The sequence below is a fragment of the Lissotriton helveticus genome, chromosome 2_1, assembly GCF_964261635.1.
Source record: "Lissotriton helveticus chromosome 2_1, aLisHel1.1, whole genome shotgun sequence".
NCBI classification, from domain to species: Eukaryota; Metazoa; Chordata; class Amphibia; order Caudata; family Salamandridae; genus Lissotriton; species Lissotriton helveticus.
In genome coordinates this window covers 1,383,579,171-1,383,591,367 of record NC_136059.1, presented here as the reverse complement: position 1 = coordinate 1,383,591,367, position 12,197 = coordinate 1,383,579,171, and the positions used below count along the sequence as shown (strand labels likewise).

Genomic DNA, 12,197 nt, shown 5'->3' with positions numbered 1-12,197 from the left:
AACATATTATTCTCACATAAACCACGGCAAACTACTAGGTTGAAAGCTAAGTCAACAATTAAGTGTCGTGTGCAGAAGTTGCAAGAAAGAAAAATGGCGTTTAAACCTCAAATGTACCTATGCTAACTTAACACGATATAAGGATATACAGGAGCTATATGACAGGTAGGGGAAGACTGAAACCCCTAACCTGCGCAGATGACCTGCGACCACCGCCATCACCTTCGTGAACAACCGTGGGGCGCTGGTAAGGCCGAAGGGGAGCACGGTAAACTGAAAGTGCTCGTGGCCTACCGTGAACCGCAGGTAGCGCCGGCAGGATGGGGATGTGGAAGTATGCATCCTGCAAGTCCAACGCTACCATCCAGTCTCCTGGGTCCAGGGCAGCTAAGACCTGAGCCAAAGTCAGCATCTTGAACTTCTCCTTCCGGAGGAAGCCGTTGACATTCCTGAGGTCCAAGATAGGGCGTAGGCCCCCTATGCCCTTCTTGGGAACCAGAAAGTAGTGGGAATAGCAACCACACCCTACTTCTGGCACAGGAACGCGCTTGATGGGCCCCCTTGGCCAAGAGGGCCGTAACTTCCTCCTGCAGATAGGGCTGACGTGGCTGGAACCCCCTTCCGTTGCCACGAAAGGGCCGTAAGCTAAACGGACGACGTGGTGTGGACGGCAGGCCCTTGGATCTAGCCATAGCTTGAGAGTCTTTGAACTGTACTAGGGCAGAGTCGGCCTTCTCCCCAAAAAGACGGGATCCATCAAACAGCATGTCCATGAAGTTCGCCTGGACATCGCCTGAGAACCCAGTTATTCTAAGCCAGGCGTGGCAATGGAAGGCCACTGTTGATAAAATCGATCTGCACAACGAATCAGTGGTGTCAAGGCCACACTTTATGGTGAATTTTGCTGCATCTCTCTCTTCCTTAACTATCTGAGAAAGCACTTGCACAACCGTCTCCCAAAGGGAGTGGGAGAACTGGCCCAATAAGCATGCAGTATTCATTGACCGCAATGTCAGGCTGGAAAAGAAAACATCTTTCCAAGTGATTCCAGCCTCTTGGATTCTCTATTTTGAGCGGAAGGGGATGCGCCCTGAGAGGTAGAAGCCTACACCACCAAGCTTTTTTGAGTGGGGTGTTGGCTGAGGAACTTTGGTTAGCCTGGAGCCGGGCGATGGCGGCATGCAATTGTCCTATTCACAGTAGCCACTGTGCTTGGCTTGGACCACATGCCTAGAAAGACATCAGTAAGTGCCTCATTAAAGGGGAAAAGGGGTTCAGAGGTGGAAGCCCCAGGATGAAGCACTTTGGTCAGGAAATTAGCCCTGACCTGCACAAAGGGCAACTCTAGTCCGAGGACCTCAGCTGCTCTCTTGCCCACCATGGCGTAAGATGCACCTTCCTTCATAGCCACAGTTGACGGATAGAGCATGTCAGTATCTGGGGAAGTGTCCAGCCCACTGGCTCCTCAACTTCCCCATACCAGTCCACCTGTTCTGAAAAAACATCCTGGTGTTCTAATCGGTCGACACCCCCTCCCCCACCCCATTTTCTCCTGAGCCTAAAACTTCAAAATGTTCATGCAACAACATAGAACCCCTGGGTTCTATCAGTGTTGGAATCAGCGTCGGGGATAAGGATGGGGCTGGAACTGCTGGTGAGCACCAGCAGCTCCGAAGGCTCAAACTTCGGGTCCGACGCCGAGGAAGGTTGCGTTGGCACGACTGGCGCCACCCCGATACAGGATTGGATCCCCGAGGCCCCACCGGTGGCTTGGCCAGAACAGATGGCGTCTAATCCAATGGGGCCTCTTTCGACCCCACTGGGCCCAAGAGCTCATCAGAAGGGTCAGCCCGACTCAAAAACACAGCACATGGCCGTACTTAGAGAGTCAGGGTTCCTTACCTCGTTCGTCGACAGATGACAGTCAAGGTGAAGATGAAGTCCGCTTGAACTTCTTCTTGTAACCTCGTCCTGATGACCTCGAGTGGGACAAAGAGGACTTGGGGCTGCAGGAGCGGTCCTGCCACAACAACCTCTTCAATCGGGACCAGGACCTCCACGAAGTCTTGCAGGATGGTGAGGACTGCCGGGCACAAGGAGCATCTTAAGCTCACTCCCACAAGGCCTGCAGAGCCGTAGTCCGACAGTCCAAGAACAACTGATTTGTGGTAGCACGCAAGACACCAGAGACAGATGAGGTGGCGGCTGGTTACAGATATCAGGCTGTGACAGGTACTGCATGGCTTGAGCGCTCCGATACCTTCTGGTCTAGTTTGTGCTATATCAAACTTCACACACAAAAAAACACCTGTCTTCCTCAAGGACATCCTCGCACAGGACGGAAAAGAATTCCAAACTCTAATAAAGTCGAAAAAAGGCCAGTCAAAAAGCGACAGGGGTAGCTTATTCCGAATCGGTGCTTAACTGGGGCGGAAATAAAAGAACTGACGTCTGCACTCCAGTATGGCACTGAATATAAGTGACCACGACGTCATAGCTGGCGTCACAGGGAGCCGAATGGAGCCACCAGACGGCACGCGCAAGGGGGATTGCTCGAGCAAAAGTTTCCGGATCCAGCCTCATTCCTGGGAAATTCAAAGGTAAGGAATCTGCAACTAGAAGTACATCAGATGAGGAGGGCTTGTGCAGTGGCAGATGATTTGACAAATGACATATAAATGGAGGAGATCGTTGTGCCGGAAGAGAAGTTGGTGGCTGAAGAGGCACTGAAATTGGTAGAGAAGGAGACTGGTGACCAGGAGCAGAAGCTGGCGGAAATCTTTTCTTGTAATCTGCCAGAATAAATTGCAAATCCTATACCAGATGTGATGGAAGACATACCATTTCTTGTTGGTATTGTGGAGGGTGTTAATGTAGCTGAGGACAATAATGCTCATGTTTGCAATAGTCCTGTTCATTTGAATCTTCTTTGTATTTAACATGAAGTTCTGAAGGGCTATGTGCTGCCTTAAGGAGACTGTCCTCTTCAGATTCGTCACCATCAAGAAGATCAGAAGGTAGCAATGATTGCACTTAACTTAGGGGTGTATGTCATGGTGTTAACCTTTTTTGGCTCATCTTTTGTTTTAAAATAGGTCTGAGTTGTGGAGGATTCCCTATTGTTAATTAAGTATTCACCATCGACATGATAGGGGTTGTCAACAAGGAGCCCTCTGTCGACAGAAACAGCGGTGGAGCGGTTGTAGATGAGAGAATCTTACACGAAAGCTTTGTTTTCTACTAAATTGTTGACGAGTGGCTGATTTTGACCATTGATGATGCCCAAGATTTGCTTGTAGAGGAGACTGCTGCCGTGGACCCTAAGATAGTATTGATGGTAGGTGCTGTAGACACTGCTCATCCTAGATATGGTGGGTGAGGATTTTTTCGTTGACCGAGATGTCGTCGCAGAGCCATCAGATGGAGAAGCAAAAGAGGGCTTTTTGAAAGCATGTTTCACTTTAGGTGGGGATGTCGGAGGCTCCAACGTAGTTTTTTGAAGGGCTTTTGAGGAGGAACTTGACTTTTTCTTCTCCTGTCGTAATGGTAGTAGTACGCTTTTGTGAGGCGACCTGGAAGAAATACCGTGGCTACGAGATCAGTCAGAGGTCTTTCTGGACACCTTTTGTGGTGGTTCATGAGACTAATGACCTACAGGGCCATCTAAAGGTCTCTTGAGAGGCGTTTTGGCAGATTATCTTGAAGATGTGTCACTTAACTCATCAGATACGGGAATTTCCCAAAAGTAGTTGCTCTTCACGGTCTTTTAACGTCTAGGTAGAAAATGTGTAACATACCTTGCAGTCCTTGGTTCTGTGGTCCGAATAACGATATTATGTAGAGTCCTGATGAGGGTAGTTGATATGCAGTCTCCTATTCCTGCAAGTGCCACAGGCTCTCAAGAGCCCGTTTTAGGTGTGTCTGACATAATGGGCACCATTTTGCTTCACCTTAGAACACATACACAGAGTTCTTAAGTATATCTGTTCATAATTAAAAGAGAAAAATATTTTTAAGAGTTGTGATGAAAAAACGAAGCAGAGCTTAGTGGGGACTCCATAGCATGACGTGCGGTAGAAAATCTGAGGAAAAGCAGATTTACTCAAGAAGGTGCTGCTACATGGTGGTGTCACCCAATTTGGTCATTTCAGTTCAGTCCTTTTTTAAATAATGACTCATATGTTACTAAACAAAAATGTCTACGGCCTCTGTGTCCAATGTCTATTGTTACAATTCTATTCTATGGTACCCGGACCGCCCTCCTCGATGACGGGGAATAATTCAAGCATGCAAATATTGGAGTAAGGCATGGTCATTATTGTTTGGTTAAGGAAAATAAAATATACTAAATAAGGTGATATTTCCTAACAAACACTTAAGGAGATTTGTGGTTCAAAGATGTGTGATATTTCCTAACAAATACTTAATGGGATTTGTGGTTCAAAGATGTAACAGTTCCTACTATGCAAAACTTAAAAAGGACATGAAATTACCAAGGTGAGGTACTATTGTCATCTTAGTTCCCACCCACGATGTAGTCACTTGACCTTTACTTGAAGCATGTCAAACAATTTCCAGCATTAAACGGCTAAAAATAATTTCACGTATTCATTAAGTAGCATATCACTCAGTGCTCAATATTAGAAATTGCATCTGCATTTAAAGCACAGGGAAGGTGTCCACATTTACAGAACCAAAAATGTTTAACACACGAACACAACAAAAAATGCAGTTATGCACTAGCATAACGAGAAAAGCACACGTACTGTCCTCAGTCTCCACTTCTTTGACAAAATACAAATCTTTCCCAACCTGAAAAAAAATGTGCAACCGTTATTTCAATTATTTTCACTGCTACTACTCAGTCACACGGTCATGCAAACTTACACATATAAGTGATTTCAATGTGATAACAATTTGGTGTCTGTGTAAGCTTATTTTATGTTCCTTTCTTCATACAAGTTAAACTCTACTGCCATTTACAGTCAAGTTCATGCAATAATGTAAGTGCTCTCTGTACAAACACAGTGTTTTACTAATCAAAACAGATAATAATAAAGATGTGAGATCTGCACTTGGGCCAGGATGCTTTCTTATCCCTCTCAACCAATTGCCAAGCGATTCTACAGCCCATCCCCTACAACAGTCCTTTATAGCCGTATATTGATTAGTGACCACTGACACTAGTGCCAATACTTCAACTATAAAAAGCCAGCAAACACAAACAATGGAGTCATTCCAACCTTTAGGAGATTTTAAATGTTCATTTTACACAGGGCACAAGTCCTAAAAAAAGAAGCGGGGGACTAAACTAGTTAATCAGAATGCAAGTGACATCATGGCACATGACATCATAAGTGACATAAGATCTTAAGCCCTCACATACATGTTTAATGTGTCTATCATGAGTACATTGGAGCATATTTAGAGTATATAGGAAAAACCTTCTGATTTAGGCAGAAGATTCACACTTTTGTAAGCAACACATAAAACAATGTTGCATTTGTCTGTGTAAACTTCCTCTACCCATAGTGCATTAAAAGAAAAAATAGTGGTACTTAATTTCAACCCTCCTCAGGGGTAGTAAGCACTATATAAATTACATTTATTTTGTGTAAATACAGGGAAAGAGCAACACCTCTGACATTCTTACAGTGCATGCATATCTCCTAAACAGGGACTGAACAAAGTGAAAAGCTGCCTCTCTTAAGTATGTGTGAAGTGCTAACAAGGTGTGAGCCTTTGTTTCCCCTCTGCTGCATTTGCATCAGGTGTGAGGCTCCTGACTGCTCCCAGCCAAGAGACTCCAACAAAAGGAGGCCTGGTGACCCCTCAGATTCGGCCAGCAGGAGTCTGAAGTGAGAAAGTCCCCTCCCCGCCTGCACGTTGTTGGAGATCAAAAACAGACAATGTGCAGGCGCTGCAGAATGTGTCCTGGTGTTTGCTAATTACACTGGGACGAATTTAGCATATTTTTCAGTGGGGCCCAACTTCTTGGCAGGGTGGACGGTGTCCATCCAGTGAAATTAGTGGGTGGAAGCCATCCACCCGCGTGTACCCCCGACTCGTACCATGATTTTACATCATCCTTAGGGGAATGTTTGTAATGGACGTATGCGCAACTCAACGCTTCTAGGTGAGCAATACAGGTAAAGGACACTTCAGAAATATTTTAACATTCTGTCCAACATTTAATCAACATGTTATCTAAATAGTAAATTATTCTAAACAGCTCTATAGCAATCTTTATATTCAAATATGTCTTTTTTGGTTGCCCAGAACCAATGTGTCTACTCATAAGTTGCAGTATAATGGCACAGAAGGGGGCTGAGCACAGTGCAGGTTATATACAGATGTACGGTGCAAACCATACAACTAGCCTAGATTTCCAGCAGAGGGCATCCTTCTATTGCTGGCACGCAATTCTGTACAGGTGAACCTCCATTTACCCGCTATTAGAAGTGGCTGACGGCGTCCCCATCCAATTTCACTCGCTGTGGCTCGCTGTTATTCTAGACTACGCAAACATCCGAGGCACGCATACTCACTCGCACACCCTATCGTTGAACACAACTAACCTGTTTGCCGCGTGATCTTGCACCTGCGTGAGCCACGTTGCTCTGAATGGGATGGGGCCTGGCGGCGGAAATGCAGACGTCTTCGTAAGACGCAAGTCGGGTTTTCCAAACCATTGCACAGTCCCTTTACTTACTATCGGTAACTGGAAAGGCCGATGGAAACCCATTTGGGCCGAATTCGAGAACCCCGGTGGTCTCAACGTAGCTTTGGGTTTTCCTGCAAAACAGATAACAAAAAACACGTGATTAGTCAAAACAGCTATGAATTGCATGCACCATATTTATAATGAATGATGGTATAATTAATCCACGTTCTCTAGTTTTGAAGGAAAAGATGAACATGGAACGCAGATAAGATGTAAGCTATAAGACTTGTGTAACTTCACGTTTCTGTGCGCGATATATATATATATACACATATATATATATATATATATATATATATATACATATATATATATATACATATATATATATATATATATATATATACACATATATATACATATATATATTTTTCACGAACAGAAGACCAGCACTCCGCACTTCAGAATTAAATTAAAGGTTTATTTCAGACACTGTTATAAGCCTACGCGTTTCGAACCAGATGGTTCCTTTTCACGGCAGTGTTCACAGTTGTCCTACTTCACTTACAATTATATAGCTTTTGATGCTTATCCTGGTGCATTATGGGACATGCAGTTTAGCATTCATTATGCATTGTTATCTATATTTCTACATTTTTAACATTTTTGCATTGTTTAACGTTTACATGCTTTTCAATTTTGGGCTAAGTGCCCAATGTTCAACTTTATTGCACGAGGAAAAGGTGTCATGGCAGTGTAGTGAACTGCACAGGAGATTACATTGTTCATTCTCGTTAGGGCCATGTGGTCATCAGTTAGGCTGTGCAGTCTGATGCTGTTTCCTCGGGCTGAGTGCCCTTCACACTGCCATATCTGCAGACACTTAGATGTGCATGTGCATTGATTTCAGAAAGCAAATTGTTCTTTTCAATGGTTATTTGATAGTGGCAAATAGGTGTTTTATTGTTTCAGATCTCCTTTTTGGCAATTTACTCAGAGCAACGTTTGTTTTTCAGAGATGGAAATAAAGTTCCTCATTTTCGTTCAATCCCATCGGCTGTCTCGTTTTGAAGCGTATTATCAATCTTGATTCCATTCTTCTTAGATTTTGCTTCCTGTTACCACCCCGTTCGTGTTGTTTTACCGTGGTCAACCCAAAGAAATGAGTATCTTTCCATGTTTTGTTTGTATGGGTCATTAGATGTTTGGCCATGGCATACGTGGAGTCTTTATTTTGAATTGCACGAATATGCTCCAACATTCTTTTCTTTAGGGTACATGTGGTACTGCCAATGTATTGTTTTCCACAGTAGCATTGTAGCATATACACTACAAAACTTGTTTCACACGTGATGTGTTCTCTTATGGTAAACGTCTTGCCTTTTGGATCATTGATTGTTTTCATATTCTTTCCTATCTTACATGCTTTGCAGGTATTGCATCTGATGAATCCTTTCTTTTTCTCGGTGAGCCAGTCGGTCTGTTTCCTCTCTTCATAATGGCTATGCACCAAATGATTGGCTAGGTTTGGAGGTCTTCTGTAAGTTATTGAAGGTCTCTCTCCAACGTTTCTGCCTATATCAGGATCTTTTTGTATTAGGTGCCAGTACTTATTTAGTATTTTGCGGATTTTATAGCATTCCTTACTGTAGGTGATGATCATTCTTGGGGGCTCTGCCTTAGTTGGTTCTTTGCCCGGGGCGGTACTTGATGGTTTGGGTAACAGAATTGCTGCTCTAGTTTTTGTCCTGGCCTTCACTTCTCCCTGGTGAATGTCCTGGTATTTATAACCACGTTGCTCGAATCTCCTCTTGGTGTCTTTAAAGTTTTTCTCCATTTCTTTGTCTTCTGAGCAATTTCTCCGCATTCTTAATAGTTCCCCATACGGGATACTTCTTGAACATATACTTTCGCATCCAGGAATTCCACTTCCTTACTGCTTATATTGTACGTGAATTTTAAACCGACCTCGTTGTTATTCAGTTCATCAAAGAAGATCAAGAATTCAGATTTTGTTTTGGAACAAAATCTGAATTCTTGATCTTCTTTGATGAACTGAATAACAACGAGGTCGGTTTAAAATTCACGTATATGTTCAAGACGACCAAATACATACTACTACCTTCAGGAAGAAGACAGCCACAAACAGCATCCTACATGGACAAAGTTTCCACCCTGAAACCCTCAAGAGAAGTATCCCGTATGGGGAACTATTAAGAATGCGGAGAAATTGCTCAGAAGACAAAGAAATGGAGAAAAACTTTAAAGACACCAAGAGGAGATTCGAGCAACGTGGTTATAAATACCAGGACATTCACCAGGGAGAAGTGAAGGCCAGGACAAAAACTAGAGCAGCAATTCTGTTACCCAAACCATCAAGTACCGCCCCGGGCAAAGAACCAACTAAGGCAGAGCCCCCAAGAATGATCATCACCTACAGTAAGGAATGCTATAAAATCCGCAAAATACTAAATAAGTACTGGCACCTAATACAAAAAGATCCTGATATAGGCAGAAACGTTGGAGAGAGACCTTCAATAACTTACAGAAGACCTCCAAACCTAGCCAATCATTTGGTGCATAGCCATTATGAAGAGAGGAAACAGACCGACTGGCTCACCGAGAAAAAGAAAGGATTCATCAGATGCAATACCTGCAAAGCATGTAAGATAGGAAAGAATATGAAAACAATCAATGATCCAAAAGGCAAGACGTTTACCATAAGAGAACACATCACGTGTGAAACAAGTTTTGTAGTGTATATGCTACAATGCTACTGTGGAAAACAATACATTGGCAGTACCACATGTACCCTAAAGAAAAGAATGTTGGAGCATATTCGTGCAATTCAAAATAAAGACTCCACGTATGCCATGGCCAAACATCTAATGACCCATACAAACAAAACATGGAAAGATACTCATTTCTTTGGGTTGACCACGGTAAAACAACACGAACGGGGTGGTAACAGGAAGCAAAATCTAAGAAGAATGGAATCAAGATTGATAATACGCTTCAAAACGAGACAGCCGATGGGATTGAACGAAAATGAGGAACTTTATTTCCATCTCTGAAAAACAAACGTTGCTCTGAGTAAATTGCCAAAAAGGAGATCTGAAACAATAAAACACCTATTTGCCACTATCAAATAACCATTGAAAAGAACAATTTGCTTTCTGAAATCAATGCACATGCACATCTAAGTGTCTGCAGATATGGCAGTGTGAAGGGCACTCAGCCCGAGGAAACAGCATCAGACTGCACAGCCTAACTGATGACCACATGGCCCTAACGAGAATGAACAATGTAATCTCCTGTGCAGTTCACTACACTGCCATGACACCTTTTCCTCGTGCAATAAAGTTGAACATTGGGCACTTAGCCCAAAATTGAAAAGCATGTAAACGTTAAACAATGCAAAAATGTTAAAAATGTAGAAATATAGATAACAATGCATAATGAATGCTAAACTGCATGTCCCATAATGCACCAGGATAAGCATCAAAAGCTATATAATTGTAAGTGAAGTAGGACAACTGTGAACACTGCCGTGAAAAGGAACCATCTGGTTCGAAACGCGTAGGCTTATAACAGTGTCTGAAATAAACCTTTAATTTAATTCTGAAGTGCGGAGTGCTGGTCTTCTGTTCGTGAAAAATAATTCACGGGATCCGGTCCTGGTCCCGAACCCAGCACCAACCTGTGGAGTTCCCTCTGCGACAGGATCAATCGTGAAAATACATATATATATATATATATATATACATATATATATATATTTTTTTTAAATTTATTTTGCCGCCTCGAAGGTACTGGAGAGCTTTACATGAGCCCCAGCCCAGTTACGTTAGACAAGGACACATTCATTATTGCTAGGTACGGGGAGATGAAGTGATTTTCGCCGAATCACGGGATTCTGAGCAAAGGCTCCTACCTGGGTCCCCAGCTCCAAAGTCGGCAGTTGTTACAGCCAAACCTCTGCCCAAATGCAACGAGGGCGGGGTCTTTGGGAGGTGGGGCCTGAGCAGTGGTCGAAGTGTGCGGGATGGGCAGGGCATGGCGTGCCCCTACTTCTTTAATTTGATTGATTCCGTTCCCCTACTTTATTATTTTAAACACACGTCTCACATATCCAGGGACGGGAGGTGCGGGCAGAGAAGGAATGGCACAGAGAAGACGAGGTCAGGGTCGATCACTGCTCTGCCAGGACAGCTCATCCTCCCTCTTGCTGTCTTGCTTCTCCTCACTTACTGGAGACCATGACTTCAAGAAACGGTTCCTTACTATCTCTTTTCTCCTTGTTACTCCGTGAAATGGATCCAAAAACGAAAAACAATTTTGCTGGAAATGTCTTTTTCGGACATTTTTCTATTCCAAAGTGCAGGCTAGGGACGAAGAGAAATAAATGGTTCAATGTGAAAAAATAACTAAACAAATATTGATTTATTTTATAGGCGCTTCAAAGAGATCTTGGAGACAAAGAGCACCAAAATGTAAAATGAAGCACTGGCCAGAAAGCTAGACTTGGAGCCTGGTCAGTGCATCACTGCTGCAGGGAGAACTCTGGGTGACTTGTGGCAATGGTTAGGACTCAGTTCACCTCTCGAGGGAGTCGGGAGTTACATAGGCCAGCCCTTTTCCACTTTCTCCTTGCGCTACAGTTGCTACTCTCTGTTAACCCCTCCCACGCTGGTGACGGAACCGCTCCGTCGCGCCCCTTGGGTGGGCTGTGCTGGTGACTGAGTGGTTCCGTCACGGCCCGCTCGCCGCACCTGCGCGGCGCGTTCTATTGAGCGGGCGGGGCCGTGACGGAACCGCTCCGTCACAAGCACAGTCCACCCGAGGGGCGTGACGGAACGGTTCAGTCAGCAGCGTTGGAGCGCCCCGCGCCCCCCGCCCCTTAGCGCTGCGGCGGAATTGCCGCTGCAGCAAAAGGGTTACAGAGGTTCTCAGCGAGACCCCTAACATACACAAGTGAAACACTGGCTTAGCCAGAGATAAAAGTAAACATAATAACAACAATAGCAGCAACGATTACAATAATGATTATGACTATGAAAAAAAAGTCCAAGTGTCACCCTAAAGTCTGCTGATGAAATACATATGCTTATTGTTGGGACGCTGCATATGACGCTCTCACATCTGTGCGCCGTATTACACCTGATCTCCCAAACATGCATGCTTTCAGGATCGGAAAAAGATGGGGGGAGGAGGGTTCCTCAGTGTGTGAGCACCACTTTAAGACTAGCCTCACATCTCAGAGTAGGCGCTACACCAAACAGCAGAATAAATACATGGCAGGTTTTAAAAGGAGGCTCTACTCTTTCAAGAACACTAAGGTCAGGAAAAGTGAAGCACGTTTCAAAATCAGGCCGGGAAACAAATATAACAGCTTATCTCTAAGGAGTAACAGGACTCTCCCAAGACTTTAAACTGCGGCCGCCACTTTAAACGCCCGAAGTTCCTTGTTGCCCATAGCATCCTTGCTAAGGCTTTTGTGATCCATGGTTGCTGCAGCTGTGCAGATGTTTGG

General features: G+C 44.1%; 1 protein-coding gene across 2 annotated transcripts in view; it reads right to left on the bottom strand.

Moving 5' to 3' along the window:
* Positions 1–12,197, bottom strand: part of TDRD7 (tudor domain containing 7) — a 1,293,444-nt gene that overhangs the window by 991,582 nt on the left and 289,665 nt on the right. For both annotated transcript variants that reach the window (XM_078676318.1, XM_078676319.1), the window contains exon 4: positions 6,579–6,795. In XM_078676318.1, the coding sequence (XP_078532444.1) occupies positions 6,579–6,795 (217 nt within the window). The remainder of the gene's footprint in view (positions 1–6,578; positions 6,796–12,197) is intronic.